At 47.6% G+C, this 19,990-nt stretch overlaps 1 protein-coding gene across 1 annotated transcript in view; it reads right to left on the minus strand.

Moving 5' to 3' along the window:
- The window catches only part of WIPF3 (WAS/WASL interacting protein family member 3), a 32,515-nt gene extending 13,393 nt beyond the window's left edge, over window positions 1–19,122 (minus strand). The window contains exons 1-8 of the mRNA XM_029918434.1: window positions 19,036–19,122; window positions 18,043–18,098; window positions 17,342–17,504; window positions 13,709–13,841; window positions 11,528–11,659; window positions 6,143–6,898; window positions 3,012–3,158; window positions 1,938–2,039 (exon numbers count right to left, since the gene is read on the minus strand). Coding sequence (XP_029774294.1) covers window positions 1,938–2,039; window positions 3,012–3,158; window positions 6,143–6,898; window positions 11,528–11,659; window positions 13,709–13,841; window positions 17,342–17,504; window positions 18,043–18,098; window positions 19,036–19,122 — 1,576 coding nt within the window. The remainder of the gene's footprint in view (window positions 1–1,937; window positions 2,040–3,011; window positions 3,159–6,142; window positions 6,899–11,527; window positions 11,660–13,708; window positions 13,842–17,341; window positions 17,505–18,042; window positions 18,099–19,035) is intronic.
- Between the last annotated feature and the right edge of the window lie 868 nt (window positions 19,123–19,990).

The following is a 19,990-nucleotide window of genomic DNA, read 5'->3' on the forward strand; positions in this document are numbered from 1 at the left end:
CACTTTCTTTTTCTTTTCCTTTTTTTCTTTTTTTAACTGCATCTTCCTGAACATCAGATTATTATTTTTTGTGCATGGGCACGGATTTGACCATTTCTCTGAGATGAGAGGAATGCAGGGCAGACTGCCTGCTGCACCCTCCTGGTGAGCCGTGTGAGGCATGGCTTCTCTTCCATTCTCAGGGAGGAGACTGGCACCATGGGCTCAAAATACAGCCCACTTTAGTATTGACCGAATCTACAAGTTGAAGGACTGCACAGCACTCTACTGAGAAAGGGCATATAAAAGAAGGAGATTTCAAGAAATCTGCTTTTCTGGAACAGTTTACTGCAGAGATCAGCAAAATATGACTGGCAGACCACATCCAGCCAGCACCTGCTCTTGTAAATAAAGTTTTATTGGAAGACAGCCATGCCCATTCATGTGTGTATTGTCCATGGCTCTTTTTAGGTCAAAATAGCAGAACTGAGTAGTTGTGACTAAGAATAAAGGGCCCGCAGAGCCTCAGATATGTTGTTTCTGGCCCTTTAGAGAAAATGTTTGCTGACCTCTGGTTTGGAGTAGGGGCCAGGTGTCACATTCACGTGTTAGAGTCTGGGTATAACAGAAAACAATGGGATTTGTGGCAAGAAGGTGGCTGGTTAGCAAAGCCTTGCTTAGGGAAAGGAAATGAGCCTTGTAGGGGTGCTGACAATACTGACTTCATCTTTGGCCCTCTATCCTACCCGGCTTCTCTCTCCCTCTTTCTCTTTAGGTTCAGAGCAGTAGTCTTTACATATTATTTAAAAAGCACACAAGGCCACTTCTGTCTAAATGTGCAATCCCACAGGCCAGCAGAAAAGGCCTGCCCAGGCTGATTCCAAGAGCACCTGTGACCTGAGCAGGGGGCAGGCTGGAGCTCTCTGGTCGGCCTGCAGGGAGATGAACCCTGGAGAAGGCCTCTGACAGAAAGGGTCAGAGCCCAGTTCATGGTCTTGGGCTAACTTAGGACACTGACGCTTTCCATGCTAGTCTACAGATGTCTGGGATTGGGGGCCTTACTCACGTTGGGGGGTGGGTAACACATATGACCCTTTCCCCATGTTGCTGACTCAGTCTCCTCTTACCAGCCCCCCGCCCAGTCAGATTGGCTCAGTGTTGAACCAGGACTGGTTCATATGAAGTAACAGTGTGGCTAATACCCCACCTTGCTTTTCTTTGCTTCCTGTTTTCCTAAAGTACTTGTCCCCCTGCCCTTTTGGCCCCGAGGGGCAAGCCAGCCTCTTTCTCATCCACTCTTAGGGTTAACTAGGTAAGCAGAGTGAAGGCTTCTCCTTGGAGGCTGACCACACGATGAAATTGGGAGAAGGCAGGTTCTCCTCAGGCTGAGATTTTTCAGCCTTGGCTGGACATTGGAATCACCCGGCAGCTTTCAAAAATACTGACCCCTGGGTCCCGCCCTGCACATTTTGATTTAGTTGGTGTGGGTGCAGCCTGGCCATTGGGATTTTTAAAGGCTCTCTAGATTGTTCTAATGTGTCTTCAAGGATGAGAATCATTGACCTAAGGACATTCTCCATTTCACAGTCTGCTAGAGTTCTGAACTGGGGTTTTTAAGAATCTTCTCTAGTTATTAGTACAAAGCTCCCATGTCCCATTTGGCTGTTGTCTTAGGGGTGTTCAGCTCCCTTGTCAAAAGGCCTAAGGAGGGGAGGGACAAGTGGCAAATCCAGGCACTCAAATCTGAAGCCAAACAATCAATGCTGGAGTTCGGTAAAAAGCTTCGAAATGAATCCTTGGGGCCAGCAAATGCTCTGACACTTCCAGAAGCATGGATAGCACTGTTTCCCTCTTATAGTGAAATCGTGATGTCATCTTCAGACAGCCTGGAGCCAATCAATCGCCCTAAGCACTTAATCCTGGGTATAAACCACGAGACTTCCCAAGGGGGTACTTACTTCTGGGGATCTTGCTGGGGTAAATCTTCTGGCATGGTTTATACTCATCTGGAGGAGGAAAGTCTTCCACAGTATGAAACGTGAATTTAGATTCAAAGTCATCTGCACACATGGAAAAGAGCGAAATTACTCTGGTTATTGTGATGACCCAAGTTTTGAAAATTCCCAGGAGCACACAGGTTTGCCTGCTCCGGGCAAGGGTTTTAATGGCTGGGCTGTTACCCCCTAAGAGACCCATCTACCTCTCAGGGTTTGCTGTTTAGCTCTGACAAGGGCAATCAGGAAAAGTGAAGTCGACAGACTCTCACCCACCCCAGTTTGCTCTGACCAACATCTGAAGGAAGCTTCTAAAGGGAGAAGTGCCACAGGGCTCTCTGGGGTCCAGAGTCAGAGGTGGGGAAGGTGACAGTAACAAGGCATCAGCTGAGTCCCTGTGGCCTGAAGCTACTCCAGAGCCCCTGGGGAGGCCTGCATTTGGGACAGGTGAGCGGAATAGGAGTCTGCGGCCTGGGTGGGAAGGAGCATGGCCCATGTCTAGTCAGGGAGGCCAGCTCCCCAGAGCAAACACGATTTTCTTTGAGTTCCTAATTGCAAGAGGAGAGGTGTCATGTGGCCCTTTCAGGAGGTGAGTCCCTCCTTTGTGATCTAGGCTTTGTGTCTGACCCCAGACAACTTTCCTTCCTGTGTCCGTATTTGTGCCCTACCTGTCCCTCTGTCTAGTGGACCTTCTATTCATTCTCTCACCTTTTCCAGATCATTCTATTCTTTTCTAATCCAAGATGCATGGATCTCCCGTGGAGACAGACAGACACACACATATACAGTTGAAATGTTGGTTTTCTTCCCTCTTTCTCATCTCAAGTGAGATGGTTCGAGAATGGGTTCCAGAACCTCCCAGAGAACCTCAAGAGAAACCCTTGTTCACACAACTTGTAGGTAGTCGTGTGCAGGAGTGAGTTCCTGCACACTCCCTGAAGCACGCACCCTGAAGCGGTGGGCTGGCAGCCTCCCCCCAGGGCCCAGGCAAGCCGCCTCCTCACTGGCAGCCGGCAGGGCAGAGGTGGGCCCACTCACCCATGATGTGCAGGTTTCCGTTCAGCTGACCTCCTGGCTGCTGCGTTGGAGTCCGGGCTGGGGCTTGCTGGCTCCTGCTTGAAAGCTCCGTGGTGGGTGACCTCGCAGGCGGCGCTGGGGGTGGGTTTAGCTTTCCCCCACTGGTCCCTTATTGGAAAGATGCCAGTGTATTGAGAGACAGGAATGGCAGAGGCTACAGCTTTCTGTGAGAGGTGGGGCGCTGAGATCTCTGGATGTAGCGGGCTACGGCGGATGAAAAGGCAGCCTCTGGAGCCAAACTCCTTGGGACCGAAGTCCAGTTCTCTTGCTGGGATAATGACACAACGTCCGTGTGCCTCAGTTTCCTCAACTGAGAAATGGGGATAATAGTACACCCTCTTTCTAGGGTTATGGAGAGGGTTGAATGAGTGAATTCAAGTGGCACATAGTAAGGGCCCAATAAATGTTAGCTACTGTGACAATATTAACGGTGACAAGCACCTTCGGTACCGTTCAAAGAAGGGGAACTATTGCAGAAGGGGAGGGACTGTCTGTGGTGAGGCGCAGTAGGAGGCAGGACGAACACGCTGTCGGGGCTTGCTCCTACCCCCCGGATTCTGCTCACAAGGGTTCCCCTGCATGCCAGACCCTCTTTCTCCTTCTAGTCAATGCCTCAATCCACCCCGCCCACCAGGGCCCAGCTCAAGTCCCACCTCTGTCACCAAACTGGCCCTGACGATGTCTGCGGGAGGCTCACTCTCCCTTGCCACTACTCTGCTGAATGACTCGTTGGCAATTAAGAAGCAGCTGTCTCGCACGTCAGTGCAGGGGTTCTACCCTTCTCCCACTGAAATGATGACCACCACACCACCATTACCTGTGACAAAATGTCCATGATTGCAACCTCTGTCTCCGCCCCCTCCCCCAAGGCGGCCTGAGGTAGAAATTGCTCTCACTTTCTTCGTGGAAAACTAACTTTCACCTCCAAAGACAGAAGGAGACAGGCTAGACAAGCATCTGCTCCTGGCCTTGAGTTTACCACCCCCGCCTTCCCTTTCTCAGAATCAGGACCCACTAGGATTTCCTGGCTCCCATAAGCAGACGAAAGGGGTGAAGGGGCCACAGTGGCTGCTGACTCCCCTTCTGGAGGAAAAGCTGTTCCCAGTGTAAGGAGAGAACACAGCGAGCCCCTGTGCGGTGCAGTGCACTGCAGGCACATTCTCTCACCGAATATTCCTAATGATCCTCCACGAAAGGTGTTATTCCCCCTCCCCTGAAAAACGAGGTTCAAAACATTTAAAAAACTGGCATGAGGTGACACAGGAGTGGATAGGGGGAGAGGATGGGGAGGCTGGGTTGAATTCAGATGTCTCTGAATCTAAGGCATCATTTTTTTTAATCACTCCACGAACAAATAACAGGACGCTCACTGGTAGGAATGCTTGTCTTATGGTGACCACTCAGTTGAAAACAGAATGCCTCAAATCTTATCTCTCATGACCAAGAGCCTTAAATATACACTTGCCCTGGGGTGTCTGGGTGGCTCAGTGGTTAAGTGTCCAAGGCCAACTTGGTTTCGGCTCAGGTCTTGATCTCATGGTTCAGAGAGGTGGAGCTTAGGTTACTCTGCCCCTCCCCCACCAAAAAAATAAATAAACTTAAAAATTATATATATTCTTGCCCTTTGTATCAGGAATTCCTTGTTCGGAACCTGTCTTTTTCTTCTTTTCTTTCTTTCTTTCTTCCTCTTTCTTTCTTTCTTTCTTTCTTTCTTTCTTTCTTTTTTTTTTTTAAAGAACCTGTCTTTTCAAAATATACAAAAAGTAGGTGACTATTGCTACAGAAGTATTTCCTGCCATATTATTTACAATAATAATAAATGGAATCAACTTCATACTAGAAGTCTGGTATAAACTAATGATCACACCAGTATGCTTCTAAATAAAGTTGAACAACTTGACAAGATTGCTTTCAATGCAATAGTAAATAGAAAAAGAACAGAAATGTTTGAATTGTATATTCAAACTTTGTAAATAGGTAGATATAGTCTGAAAAAAAAAAAGTGACAGGAAGCACACCCAAATTGGGCAGTTTTTATTTCTGGCTGATGTTATTTTGGTGATTTCAACTGCTTTCTCTTTGTTCTACAGTGAGCTTGTATTATTTTTAATTTGAGGAAATACATTTAATAAACCTTCTGCATCAAAAGAGTTTCTTAAAAACACAGGAATATGTGTGTGTGAGTGTGGATGTGTGTTGGGGTGTGTGTGTGGATGGTGTTTATGAGCATGTGTGTATGTGTGTGGAAATGTGGGGACATGTGTCTACTTTCCATCCAGAAGGACACCAGAGGTGAACGAAGCCTCCCCACTATGTGGAAATCAAGTTAGGGGCATGCGCACGCAACCCAACATCCTCTCTGCTAGATATGTGTTGGAATTAATTTTAATAATTGGTTCAAAAGGCAGACCTTTAGTTTTCTTGAGTCAGCACGAGAACCTACCAGAAAGAAGGCAGAATATTAACCCAGTCTGCAGAGGGCTAGTGCAGATTGTGGCTGGGGGCCAGCCTGTAATACCTCAGGCAGAAACTACAGCAGAGACCTGGTTCTGGAAACAAACTGCATCCACAGCCCCCTGTACCGCAGAGAGGAGATTTGGGTGTATGAGCGATGAGTAAGAATAAATAGCCCTTCTCTAGAGCTCAGTGTTGCCAGGCCCTGATCCAATGATCACACGAGGTGGACACTATTGCTCTCCCCATTCTACAGATGAGGTGAAGAAAGCACAGATAGGCTAAGTAATTATCCAGGATCGCACAGCTAGTAACTGCAAGGTGATTAAGGCCAGAGTGCCCTGGGGGTAGTGTGGTCTGCATGATCTTGGACAAATCTTTCAACCTCTCTCCCCCTTGGTTTCCTGTCTGTAACATGAATACAACACAAAATCCCATACAACATATTTTATCGTGCTCCACGAGGGGCATGGATAGCTCGGTTCTAAAACAAAATCCTATAGTTAAGATATCTCAAGGTGTCCCCAGGTGGCTCATAGAAGCAGGCCTCTGGCTGTGTCCCTTGCACCTCTGTAATTACTATCAGGGCTGAGTGAGCCTCCGATATGGCCGCCCTGGACAGGGAAAGTGGTGCTTACCTGGGCCCCGGCCGGGCCTCTTCTTCTGCACGAATGTCTGGGATCCCGGAGGGGCTGGCAGCGTAGGCAAGGCTTGAATGCTGGACTTGGGTGGCTGGGCCTGGAAGCTGGGAGACTTGGGGGGCAGCGGGGGTGGGGCTTCACTGCTGTTGTTAGCTCCTGGCAAAGGAGGCGCAGGCACAGAGGACTTTGGGGTACAGGAGGCATAAAGAGGGGGTGGGGGTGGTGGGGGCGGTGGGGCGGGAGGCTCCCGCACATCTTGGGCGGGGCTGGTGGCCTCTGCATTGAGCCCCGGATACCCACAAGGTGGGAGGAGAGGGAGTGGAGGGGGGATGGGTGGGAGGTGCAAGGGGGTTAGCTGAGGCTTTGCTGCCTTGTCACTGAGAACAGAGCCCAGGGGGAGTGGAGGTGGAGTGGGCTGAGGGGGTGGAGGTGGAGGGGGAGGGACAGAGGGGAGAGGGGGTGCAACCACCGGGGGGTTCCCTTTCGTGGGCGGGCCAGGTGGGGACACCAGTGGAGCTTTGGAGGGGGAGGAAGGGGGCAGGGGTGGGGGCAGGGGTGGAGGAGGTGGGGGTGGGGTAGGAGGCGGTGGGGCAGGCATGCTAGGGCGAGGAGGGACTGCCCTGGCAGCCCCATGTGCCTCAGAGGCAGTGCCTAGCCTGGGAGATGCTGGGGGGTTAAGTGGGCCACTGATAGTTTTGATAGGAAGCCGGGGAGAAGGTGCCCGGGAGCCAGGGGCCTGCCCTGTCTTGCCACCTGGAAGGAAACAAGTTTTGAGTTAGCTCTGCCACAGAGGAAGGAGGGACTTGAGTATGTGTGCAGCTGTGACAGACGCTGTCCAGTACAATGTCAGCGACCCAAACGGTGGACTCTCTCTTCCTGCATGCTCACGGAGAAACCTCAGGTGCGGCAGCAGTCACAGGAGAGGGCCAGCTGGACCCAACCCAAGGTCCTTGCCAATGCCAGGCTTCCCGTCTGTTCCTGCCCACCTTGCCTTCACCTGCCAAGGACCTCGAGTCTCCCAGCCCAGGGCACAGGGCTGTTCTGACCTTCTTTGCCCTTCCTCACCTGGAAACCACCTTCACACTCATTCACCATTACCAACTGGGTCAATCCTGTTGGGTACCCAGCCTTGATGTCTTAGTTCAGATCCTCAGCGGTACCAACCAGAAGCTCTTTGCTAGGGAGGTTTTCTTCATTTCCAGCATTTTGTGAGCAAGGACTTTGTTTTTGCATCAAGACCAGAAGATTAGTCATTTCTTGAATATATAAGTAACTCATAAGTCAGTGGAAGACACGATGCCTAGGGGATCTGGGTCCATGACCTTGAGCCTCCCTGTCCCATGGCTATGGAATTTCAAAGCCTTGTTTCCCAAAGAGATGTCCATTTCCAACGGGCTCTCTGTCTCCTGGTCTCCTGGCTTCCTTATCCCACAGAACCACAACCTCTGACTTGAAACCCAATGCCTCTTTGGAAGTCAACAAATCTGGAGTAGCAAGCACAGTACTGCTCACAGTAATGTGTGTTTGGCACTTCACAGAAGACTGGGGTGGATGGAGGTGCTGCCTAGGAGGGACCTTGTCGCTCTCTGCATCCCCTTTCACTGCACCTCTTACCCTTTTGTCCCTCACCAAGGAGAAAAATGCTCCTTTCCTTGTCTACTGCATGGAAATTCTGCAGTCACCACTTAAAGGTGTCCTTGAAGCATCACTGTCCCCTCAGGAGGCATATTAAAATACTCCTTCTATGTAAATACAGTGCTCTTCCTAATGGAATTCCAGGGAAACCACCTTCTCCTATTCTTGCACCCCTATAATTTATACCCATCATGAAAACATGTGGAGAATGCTTGAAATGGTCGCTTCTCAGACCTACAGCATCCTCGGTGTTGCAGAATAGGAAACATGAATTTCGAATCAGATTACAACTCCCCCCACTCCCCCACCTGGTAGCGGTTCTGAGCTTTTCCACTGATGAGTCTCCAGGGATGCTTACCCAACCAGGAGCAAGATGGTACCTGAAAGTGCCTGATACCAAAAGTCAGGCTGCTCAAAGCAAGGTGTGGTGGTGGTGACTCTGAGGCTGAAACTTGGTGGACAGGATGACAGTAACTGACTTTTCAAAAGGATGGTGACCCTCCTTTGGCTATGATGTGGCAGTTACTGGGCAGCACTGCTCTTTATAAATCTCAGCTACGGGATGGCTGCTCTTCAGGCTGGGTGGTTGTGCTGAGGATTTCCGGTGGGATGGTTCTAGAAGAGATAATGTCTTGTCCTGAGGCATCTACCCTGGCTGACTTGATCCCCTCGGGGCCTACGGCAGGCACCGCCATAACAGCTAGCTGACGGTGGCCAGGAGTGATGGCCTCCGCCTGGCCTTTTCAAGGACAGGCCCTCTCACCACTTGCAATTCTACCATTAGACATTTCATATGAGGTCTAAGGCCAAGTGCCAGGGTCAGGGATTTCTGCCTCTCAGGTCTTAAGCTTATTTCCACAGAACATAGAGGTGAAAACGGAGGACCAAGGCAGTTCCCTAAACAAGCCGAAGCCTCCCTATATGCCTACCTGCTCCCTGAACTTTAAAGGAATAACACATTTGAGGAGGAGCACATTCAGCTCTTCAGTAACCCATCCCGACTTTCTAAGTGACTGAGGAAGGACACCACGTCTCCGAGATTCAAAAACCCTCAGAATGAGTCAGTTAAATGCAAGTTTGCCTTGCTTACTAAGCAGCGAGGCAAATGAGACGTGGGCAAACCTATTTTTATGATGACACGAACAACAGAGGCAAGAAGGGCACAAATCTTCATTCAGCTTATTTCAGGCCCACTCCAGGAGGCAGCAGACAGCTGGCAGGATACGCTTAAGGTGAGGCCCACAGGAGAGAGGAATTGGCATGAGCGCAGGCCAGAAAGCCAGGTAGCACGGGGCCCGTGGAGAGAGCCAAGGGAAGGAAGGAGGAGGTTTTCTTTCATAATATAGATGCTAACCCTAGAAATCCAAACAAACACAAAAGGAGACCACAAAGCGGGTGGGGAAAGGCCAGCCTGAGTGCATCAAGAGCCTGGGCGTTACCAAAAGATGAAGTATGTCTTCTGCCTTCAGTCTTTGTGTGTTTCCAGAAGATCTCAGACTGTATGGAAGTCTCATTCCGCTTCCACAGTACCCAGTAGCGTTTACTCATCCTGTCTTATTTTAACAGCCACCCCTTCAGAGCGCTAAGCCAGGGCCCCATTATGACTTTTGAAGACATTTTATGGATGTGTTGCTATAAAGACAAATAGAATCTTTGACCTTAAAGGTGTTTTTAAAAGAAATCCAAATATTTTCATGGACTCCCCCAACCACTATAAGCAATAGGCTCTGTGCTTTCTGGGCCTAATGGCTCTATGCAACCATGATACCTACTTACACATTCCACTCAGCCAAGAAAATGAAATCAAGGTAGAGGAGATATGGAGTAAGGGGTGGGACTGATATTTTATGTGGGTTGTTGAATAAAGCCTCACTGATAGCTTGATCAGGTGCCAGTTGAGCAGAGACCTGGAGGAAGGGAGAAAATGAGCCACGTGCACACCTGAGGAAGAGTGTTTCCAGTCAAGAGAGCAGTCAGTGCAAGGGTCCTGTGGCAGCAACATGCCCGCTGTGTGCGAGAACAGCAAGGAAGGCAATGTGGCTGGAATGGGGGCTGGGAGCTGGCAAGAGTGGTAGGCAAGAATGCGAGAGATGTAGCAAAGACCAAACTCTTCTCTCTGAATGACCAGGAAGCTGACGGAAACATTCTGAGAGACGAGAGCCATGGTGGGTCTTACTCTGACATGCATCCAGTCCATGCATCTCATCTGTTCATTGTCTCTGTCTTTGAGCCTCCATCCTGTAGCAGACATCATCGGTCACTTCATTATGGATTTCCATCTCGTCTACAGAAATTAATCCTTGTCTTCACAAACAGAGTGGCTAAACACGAGACACTTGTCTCCTATTGGACACAGGTAGGAATGGAGATAACCTGGCTTCCTTTGACTGGTCTCTGTTAAACCTGATGGGCATTTCTCCTATCTTTACATCTGTGAAGAGAAACTAGTGGACATTTATAACCTATAGGATGTTTATTTGATACCACTCAGGAATTTTGAAAAAGAAGGCAGCCCTGAGAAATGCCAACTCTCTTTGCCAAGCCCTTAGCAAAAGAGAGAAAATGAAATGGCCTCTGAGAAGGTTCAAATTGGATCTCAAAACATCCTAGTGCCCTTATCTTTGCTGGACTTTATCAGCAAGTGGCAGCAGCAAATGCCTCTCATTATGTCAAACAGCTACAGACTGCCCCCACCCCCCCAAAAAAGGTTATTAGCAAAGCCACATGGTAGAAGGTTCTATACCAGCAACGTCTGGGGCTTGATATTCCCTGATTAATGAACTTCTTGGAATTTATTTCAGCTTTCTGGCTAAAGAGAACAATAATAGGAAACATATTTCCATTATGCACAATAATTTGCCCAATTTTAATGCAGTGCTTTCAAAACATCCGATACCCACTAACACACAAATGACTGCAGTAGACTGGGTGCAGAAATGGCCTTGATTATCCACTCCTTCCTGATTCGTATCTTTGAAATGTGATTTTGCAGATCCTTTCATCAAAAGGTGAAATCTCTTTCTCCACCCTTGTTTCCTGGCTGGCCCTGTGGCTTGCTTAGGGCAAGAGGATGTGGTAGGAAGTGAGACTGTGCAAATTCCAAGACTAAGTCTTAAAAGACTTTATATGCTTCCATCCTCTTTGCTGGAACACTGCCACCAACGTGCACAAAATCCCAAATCATCTGCTAGATACCGAGAAACTATGGGCATCAGGTCTGTCATCTGAGCCGAGGCACTGACGATATAAGAAATATGAGATTAGCCAAAGCCAGTTACTCAAGCTGTAGATACTAGAGGGGGGCCCAGCTGAGACCAGCTTAAATTGCCAACCATAGAACAAGCTAAATAAGTGGTTGTTGAAAGCCCCTAAGTGTTAGGCTATTTCATTATACAGCAATACCTGATACAGTGACTCACATCACGATGATTTTCTAATGCGATTTATACCTTTCATCTATACTTTGCAGTCAAGCCCCAATCACAGCATGGCTAAACACTACACACTATGGCAATCACTCTTCGAATATTACAATGGGATGATTTAAACAGGCCGATGATTTAGAAGATCCCTTGAGCACAATGCTTTGGATACTTCCAGTCCATGCTCCCAAATCCACAATCTCCTGCTATACAACTTTTCACCAAATGCACGTCACAATCCTCATGGCACAAGAGGATCACCGTGTTGGTTCTACACATTAAGGAGAGAAAGACCACGAAGTAGCCAGTCTGAATTGTTCCTTACCTGCTGCATCTCTCTGGCCTGCTGGACGCAACACCGGAAAGCCACCAGCAAACAGATCTCCCAGGGCTGGGGGTGTGCTTCCGCCTCGAGAGTTTGCAGAGCCTCCTCCTTCTTTGCTGGTTCCCTTAGAACCTTTGCAGAGAAGAAGCAGGTGGATGAGAACTCGTGAGCAGAGCTGAGGGGCCAGTTCTCATCCTGGGGGCGTGGGCCAGCACCGCCGGGGCTGCCTTCCCATTCTCCCACTCCGAACTCCCCTGTGCCTAGATGCCCCACAGACTCCTGTGCTCAGGCTGTCTCCTGCTCCCTCTGGGCCCACCAAAAACTGACCGTCAAGAGCTGAGCTCCCTGAAAAGTGGCCCAAACAAAGGGACCGAAACGCTGCCATTCCGAAGATACTGGGCAGGGAAACTGGCAGCACCTTCCAAATGAGAACGCTCACATCCTGCAGGTGTGGCGCTGGCCCTATTTTCAACTCCACGGTTGTCGTGGGAGGACCAGACAGAGACAACCCACAGATTTAGTTCAGTCCGTAATTTTAACTTCTTGTTCACAGAGTCTGGCCCGGAACGGCAAGCAGGAAGTGAAGGTCTGCAATATTTGTGCTTTGGCATTTCCTTCTCTGGCCCTCTGGCTCTCAGTCCCTGCTCCCCCTACCCTTCCCTGAATCTTTTCTTCTGCAGGAGAGAAAGCTCATTAAACCCTGGGGGAGAGGGGTCACTAATTCCAGCCTTCCAGACGTGTGTGACGACCAACTACATATGATGAGAAGGCATTCAGCTTGGATAAGAGTTCCTAGCAAGAAACGTTCACAGTCTGCAGCTAACTTGCACAGAGACATCAGGGCACAGAGCACACTGGTGGATGTATGGGTTTAGATTATTCCGAGTATTAATATACATTTAGCTATTCACTGGCATGATTAGGAAGGGAATGTTCCGATCAAATGGGTTTATCTGGTAATTGGGCTTAACCAGTTAGATAGTGGGTCTAACTGGAAACTAATTTTTATCGCAATTGTTGAAAATACTTCTTCAAGCAATTTGTGTATCCTTGTGTTTTACCATATACAGCTACAGATACTAGATACAATTATACACTTAGGACTATCCTTGAGAATTACCATCATGTGCATCATTGAAAACCATATAAAGACCTAAGAGATGACATTGATAAATAGTCCTGCATATATTATTTCAACAATCTTTCCTCAAGATTCAGCAATCTTGATGAAAAAAAAAGCAGGTATTTTTTTTTATGTCCCCCGTCTTGTAGATAAGCAGATGGAAGCTCAGAGAAAACCTCAGATTTGTCCAGGAGCAGAATCAGGACTCAGCCTGGATCATGCATACTCTATACATAGGAAGGTGCAGTCATCTGACCCTACGAGAGAATTCTTAGTACATCTTTTTCCTTGTGAAAACAAAAACTTGGCATATTTTAATGTTGAGACTTTAATTTTTTCACTGAGTGTAAGGATCATGCGCATGCAGGGCAGGTGATCTTTAGAGGTTATGTTATCTCACGGTGGGTAAATGCAAAGTGGAATCGCCAGACAACGGAATAGGAGTCAACAGTGAAAAACTGGCACCTGCCATCGTATGGATGAACTTTGAAACCAGTGTGCTCAGTGAAGGAGCTAGTCACAAAAGGCCACATATTGTTTGATTCCATTTATACAAATCTCCCAAGAGGCAAGTCCCAGAGAGATAGAAAATAGATTTAGTAGCTGTCAGGGAAGGGGAAAGGGGCAGAATGGAGAGTGACTGCTAATGGGAATAGGGTTTCCTTTTGGGGTGATGAAAATGTTCTGAAACTAGCCAGTGGTGATGGTTGCAACCACATTGTGAATGTATAAATGCGCGGAATTGGATACTCTGGTGGTTAAAATGGTGAACTTTATATTGTTTTATATTGGGCATATTTTATCACACTTAAACAAAGCTCTCCTACCATGTTTTTGTTTGTATAGCATTGGAACAGGGGTAGAAGATAGCTCTATACCATCTGCAGACCTGGAAAGAAGCTCCGATTCTCTCACCCACATGGGCTGTACGTTGAGCAAGTCTGCTATGTGGCCCGAAGTGGGTCCTGGGTAACTGCCCCGAGCCAGCCAGCAGTGCCTGGCTGAGCCTCCCGGGGCCTGCTTGCCTCACAGCCGGCCTGGGCCAGCTGCCCACTTACTCTCAATTTGTGGGGCACTGCGGTCATTGATCTGCGTGACTTTCCGTAGGCGAGTTCCTTGCTGGATATCAGCCAACAGTGCACTCCGACCTTTGGGGTCTGCCTTTCTCAAGCTGGGAGCATCTGTACCTACCTGTAAGGGAAGAAGAGGGATTTGATTATAACTGCAGATAATAACACAATCCACCGTTTACCAGTACAACTTCCTGTGTGCACTCCTTTCTGCCTGTAAAAGTCTTTCAATGTGTACAGGTTCTTGGGGCTCTTTTGTCTCTGCTAGATGGGATGCTGCCCGATTCATGAATCACTGAATAAAATATAATCTTTGACATTTACTCCGTTGAATCTTGTTTTTTTAACACTTCCATTTTAGCGTGAGCTGATACAGAAGGGGTCTCCTGGGCTCGCAGAACCAGGGAGCCCCAGAAAGAACATATTGTAGGTTGATGGCAAATTAAGGGAGGGGTTGAGTTGCGCTGGAACATGGAGCCAGGAGGAAACACAGTTAGAAGGGTCATACCATTGAACCGAGACTTAGTGAAACATTTCTCAAAGCCACAAATACTTCTTAGCTCTTCCTGTTTGGGGATACCACGTGTCTTTGGTTTTCAGCTTAAATATCACCACTTCAGAGGCCTTTTCCAACCCCCCCCCCAAGTCTAAACAAGCCACCCAGTGTTCTCTCTCAGGGCACCATATTCCTTTTTCCTCTGCTAACTTCTATCACCTTACATAAATTGTATTTGTCTTTCCTCATGGAAAATTTCTATTTGTGGTTATGAGTTTAGGGCTTACCACCCCCAGAGGACTCTGTCAGGAAAAAGATCCTGTTGGTTTTGTTCACAAATTATTTCCAAGAGAATATAACAGGACCTGGCCACAGGTAGGCGCAGTGACTACCAGACGAATGAACGAGCAGGTGAACTAGACCCATGCCTTGCTTCCAAGGACACGGGGGCATGCCAGGGAGACAGGGCACACATGCACAGGGTTAAGCCACTACATCATCCACATATGATGTAAGGCCTGCAGAGAGGAAGGCCACCAACAGTCCAGAAGTGGCCATGTTTGTCAGGCTGCAAGGAAGATAAGAACTTAAGAGGGTCCTCAAAGTAGAGACAGGATTTACAAATCCTTGCTCCAGCCATTTTCCGTTCAGAAAAGGACAATCCAACTTTGTGGACTCTATAGTCAGAGACTCTCCAGTGTCACAGACTAGAAACAAGGGCAATTGTGGTTTTAGCTAACACATGCAGAAGATGTATTTTCACTGGCTGCCTCTACTGCCCTGGTGAGGAATCTTCTGCAGGCTTCGAAGGACATAAGCTTCAAAGGTGGGTTCTTGCTGCCCAGAGACATGTTTTTTTGAATCCTTGTGGGGCAGGGGCTTATGGACGATAGTCAGTAACAGAGCTGAGCAAGGGGCTCCAGCCCTGATGATACACATTCCTAGAACGCATGATAAAAGCACGTGTACAGCAGGGAATTTCTCACACAACATGCTTTTAAAGTCTATATAAACCATCAATATCCATAAATCATTTTAAACTGCAAAGTTTTGAGATTTTTAATGTTTCCTCTCACTTTATTTATAAGTAGATAATGGCAGGAATTAAACACCAAGAGAAATATCATGACCCAGTCAAGAGGGCATGAATACTTTTGCAAAAATCTAGCATTGCAAACTCAGACATATATTATTTTCAGAGGTTAGGGAGAGAAAGTGCTTTGTAGCTTTCTTCCTAGTTACAAGATGAATGACACAGTGAGTTATAGTGAGAGCCATGGCTCAACTCAGGTGACAGCACTGGGTAAGGCAAGGGTTAGAATGGTGTGTCCTTCTGTTTAAAGAAACAGCTGGGCCTGTGAACAAATCTTATCGCTAATAATCCCGGTGTGGGTGGGTGGGTCATCTTATCTAATTTTTTTTCAAATATTTATTTTTGGGAGCGCTCAGGTGGGGGAGGGCTGGAGAGAGGGGGACAGAGGATCTGAAGCGGGGTCTGCACTGATAGGCTGACAGCAGCGAGCCTGATGTGGGGCTCGAACTGGTGAACCGTGACCGGAACAGAAGTTGGGCTCTCAACCAACTGAGCCACACAGGTGCCCTGGATCATCTCACCTAATTTAAACTTGACTTTTAAGTTTATTACCAAAATGCATCTCCTACACTCTCACCTTGCCCATCCCAAACTTTTTAGGTAAGGGCTATGGAGAACATTAAAAGTCCTTGGAATAATGATTTTGAGTACCTATGTAGCACAGTCCTCAATATATTCTTGACAATTCCACATGCCAAGATTTTTTGATAAATATCTTCCAAATCAGCAGGAGGACATGGCGAGTCACCTCATGTTTATATGCTGCAGTGCAACTTGCGGGACTAAATTTAACATTCCTTCTCTGACTGCTTGTCTCTCTTTCCTGCTGTACTGCCGGCCCTGATGATTTTCCACTAGAGGGCTCTCCCTCCCCTGATATGGATATGGCATCTGTCTGTCCTCTGGTGAGGTCAAGAATGAATAAATTCATGGCTAAGGGGACCATATAGATTGAGGCTTAATGGTTTTGCACAAAAGGACATGTGAGGACCTATTCATTTGCACACTGAAAACTGTATTACTCAGTGGCAGTCCTTTCTACACCATCTGCAATATTTATTAACAATTCAATCATAATTTGCTTTCTTAAAAAACCCTATGCAGTCTTGTTACTGTGGTTACAGGGCACGGAAACAGAAAAGAGAAGATTTCCAAATATCCACTGGTTCTTTTATTCTCTGCGAATCCTGGTTTTTGGCAACTCACTAAAAATACAACCAACAGAGAGAAAGCCACTCCTGGACACTTGTCCTGTGGCAAATATATCCGCCAAATGTGTCTCGCTTACCCCGCGTGCATGTGCAAGAGTGCACGTGTGTGGACACACACACACACACACACACACACACACACACACACAACCAAAACATTCCTTCAGTGTTTGTTCTTGTTCTTTCTTGTTATTGAGTGTGACAATTTGTTGAGTTCCACACAAACCTTTTGAGGACGCAGCTCCCCAGTAGTGAGCTCCAAATGGAATAGCTTAAACCCTAAACAGATGCAAAGTAGCAAAACAGCGATGCAAATTTGCCCATCCTGAGCCACGCTAGGGCTGAAGAACCCAAGGGGACCAGTAAGATCACAAAGACAAAGCAAAGACAGTTCTAACCAGGCCAAGGTGGTGAAGTGTCTGTCTTCCCATCTTGATAAATTATAAAAGCTTCTGTATGTCCCTTTGTCATCTCGGCAAATGAGTCTAGCAGGTTTCAGTGCAGTTTGGGCGGGGGTGGGGTGGGGTAGGCAATCTAGCCCAGATCAAAACCTTGAAATGCAAGTCCTGCTGTCTGTCGCTTTGCTACCATATACCATACTGCATCTGTCTGATTCATACTGATTTCTGTGAGAAACACCAATAAAAAAAAAACCCAGTCAGTTAATCCAAATCTAGCAGGTTGTCTGTCTCAAGGATGATCGAAACCCTCTCATATTCACACAATTTCAGCCTCGCAGCTTCCTAAAGGTACATTCTCCAGTGTGGCTGTTAAACCTAAAATTAGTTCTCAGGTTTCCAGGCACACTGCTGGCTCCTTACCTCGGCCCTCAGCCCGCTCCTGCCTTCTCCAAACTTGGGGGCAGACAGCTCACGGCAGTCAGGGTACTTGGGTCCCATTACCAAACCTAAATCCCCAGGACTGCCTGAACCGCCCTGCCTCCCGCCTGCCACCACCAGCTTTACGTGGGAGGGCACAGAGATCCTGAGATCCCAACCAGAGACATGAACTGTTTTTACAGAAAATTAATTGACACAATGTTCCTTACACCCTAAATGTGCATAAGTCAGGCTGTTCCAGAAAGAGGTGTACTGGGATCTAACAATGGTAGGTCTCGTGTTCAGAAACCCAAATATGCAATTAAAGTCCACGAGCAGGAAGAAGGGACCCTCTGATCTTTTCTAAAGCCTGGTTTCCTGAGCCACTGCATGCAGACTGTGACTGCTTTCTAGAGGACAGAGCTGCCTCGCGCCGGGCCACCTCCTTTGCCAGGAGTGCTAAAACAGCACAGCAGATCCAAAACAGAGCCACCTGCCCCCAGGACAGCAGACCAAGGCGAAATTGCAGTTTCAGCCCCTCCCGGGACTATGAACTTTACTCAGTCGATCTGGAATTATCCTACCAGCACTCATAAGGCAATCTGTGTGATTGATCCCTGCCCTTCCCTTTGCCCGTCGCCTTGCCGGAAATATTCCTTTCCTTTGTTTACGGCTTCCCTGTCCCACCCTCTTGCTGCCCTTACCAGGTGGTACAGCTCCTCAGATCTTTCTGTTTGCTAGATGGGCTGCTCTTCCATGCCTGAATCGTTGAATAAAGCCAATTAGATCTTTATGTTTCCTCAGTTGAGTTTTGTGTTTTAACAGGAGGGTTAAAAGAATTAAGGCCCTTTTGTTGGGGCTCTAGGTGTATCTGTTCCTATTCTCAGACAAGTCATCTCTTCCCAGAATTCCGTAATTCTCTAAGGCAGCTACCTTCTTGCCCCTGGGGGCCTGGAGGCCAATTTGGACCCTTTCCTCTTCCTCATTCCCTACAGCTACTCAGTCCTATTGATTCTTCCCGAGTGATCTCTCTGGAATCCGACTCCTTTTCTCCAGCCCTGCAATGCTGACTTAATGCAGGTGATGGCGTTCAGTGCAGGCTGCTTTAAAATACACCACTGTGGCATATTGATTATTTTGAATTAAAGGTACGTAGGAAATCGCCAATGCAAGGACACTGACTGTCCTTTGTTCCCTTGTTAGCAGGAGATAAATTTCCCATGTGAATAGTACCCTCCTTGTACTAGGAGGAGAGGAGGCGTCCTTAGAGTCAGAGATAGAGAATTCAAGGCTGAGAGGGCTGTATAAACAAACCTTGTTACTTCTTTTCTAATTTGCTAACCTAAGCGGGAACTTCTGTGTCTTGCCCATTCTTTACAGACTTACTGTTTCTTTGTCTCAAAGGCTGCCTTCAGCGGCCTGCTTTGGTCACTTCTTTGAGTCTCCTATTTCTATGAACTTCTATACATACAAAATAAATTTGTTTTTCTCCTGTTACTGTGTCGCATGTCAATTTAATTAGTACATTGGCCAAAGAACCTGGAGGGGAAGAAAGGAAAACCTTCTCACTCCTACACAGGCCACCATCACCTTGGGATTCCGTGCCCCCCGCCTTCATGCCTCCTGTTTTCTTGCTCTCCTCCATTCAGTTCTCAGAACGGTATAGGGGACATGTCACTTGTCATGTCCTTCCCCACCACAAGACGTTCTGCTGGCTCCCCACGGCCCTCGGCATCAGATTCAAATCCCTTCACACCGTGCAAGGCCCTCCACTTCTCCGGCATTCTGTGCTGGAGCTTACCCCTGGGCCTTCGCTTGAGCGAATCTCTCTGCTCCTTTTACACTTGTCTCTTGGCTATTTTCCAGGAAGCCTTCTGATCCTGGAAGGCCTGGTGAGGAGCCCTTTTTTGTTCCTAGAGCAACATGCTCACCCTCACCGGTCGCCCAGATCATGATATTCTGCTCGAAACTGGCAGTGTTTTTCCATCTCCCTTAGGATGAAAAATTCAAAGCCTTCATCAACATGGTCTGCTGGGCATTTCTATAAGCTACCCTGAGCTTACCTATAAATGGCAGCGTGTTCCTACCCCCACCAGGTAAGCAGTCCCACTGATGCTGGTCCCTCCCTAACAGAAGCTGTACTTCTGGTACTGGCTTTTGGCAACACTGAAAAGTTTGGTTGTCATGTGAATTACAAGTGCCTTTAGTAGGTAATAATCAGAAGAAATGGAAGAATACAGGTTGGGAAAGGAAAGAAGAGCAATAAAGAAATATGGAGAAAGAGGGATCTGAGGCATGTATAAACAGACCCATGGCATGCATTTCAGACCCATGTAGATCAGAGACTGAACTACACTGGAGCCATACATTTAAAAAGGCACCAACAGATGGACTGTGGATTGGACATTGGGCAAAAACACCTTTAAATTCATGTGACGGTAATTTTATCTGCATCGCAGCAAAATCAATTTGTAGGTAGTTTACAGAAATTGCTGGAGAGAGGGACCCTGAAAAGAGGGCAAATAGAAATCAATAGAGCAAACCTGTTGGTTATTAATGTGACTCAATAATGTTTAAGGTCTGAGTGCTGACTCTGCTCTGAGATTAGGAGTTGGGGATACAGTGTGGGTAAGCCTGCCAGGGTCCCGTTGT

This window comes from Suricata suricatta, chromosome 2 (assembly GCF_006229205.1).
Source record: "Suricata suricatta isolate VVHF042 chromosome 2, meerkat_22Aug2017_6uvM2_HiC, whole genome shotgun sequence".
NCBI lineage: Eukaryota > Metazoa > Chordata > Mammalia > Carnivora > Herpestidae > Suricata > Suricata suricatta.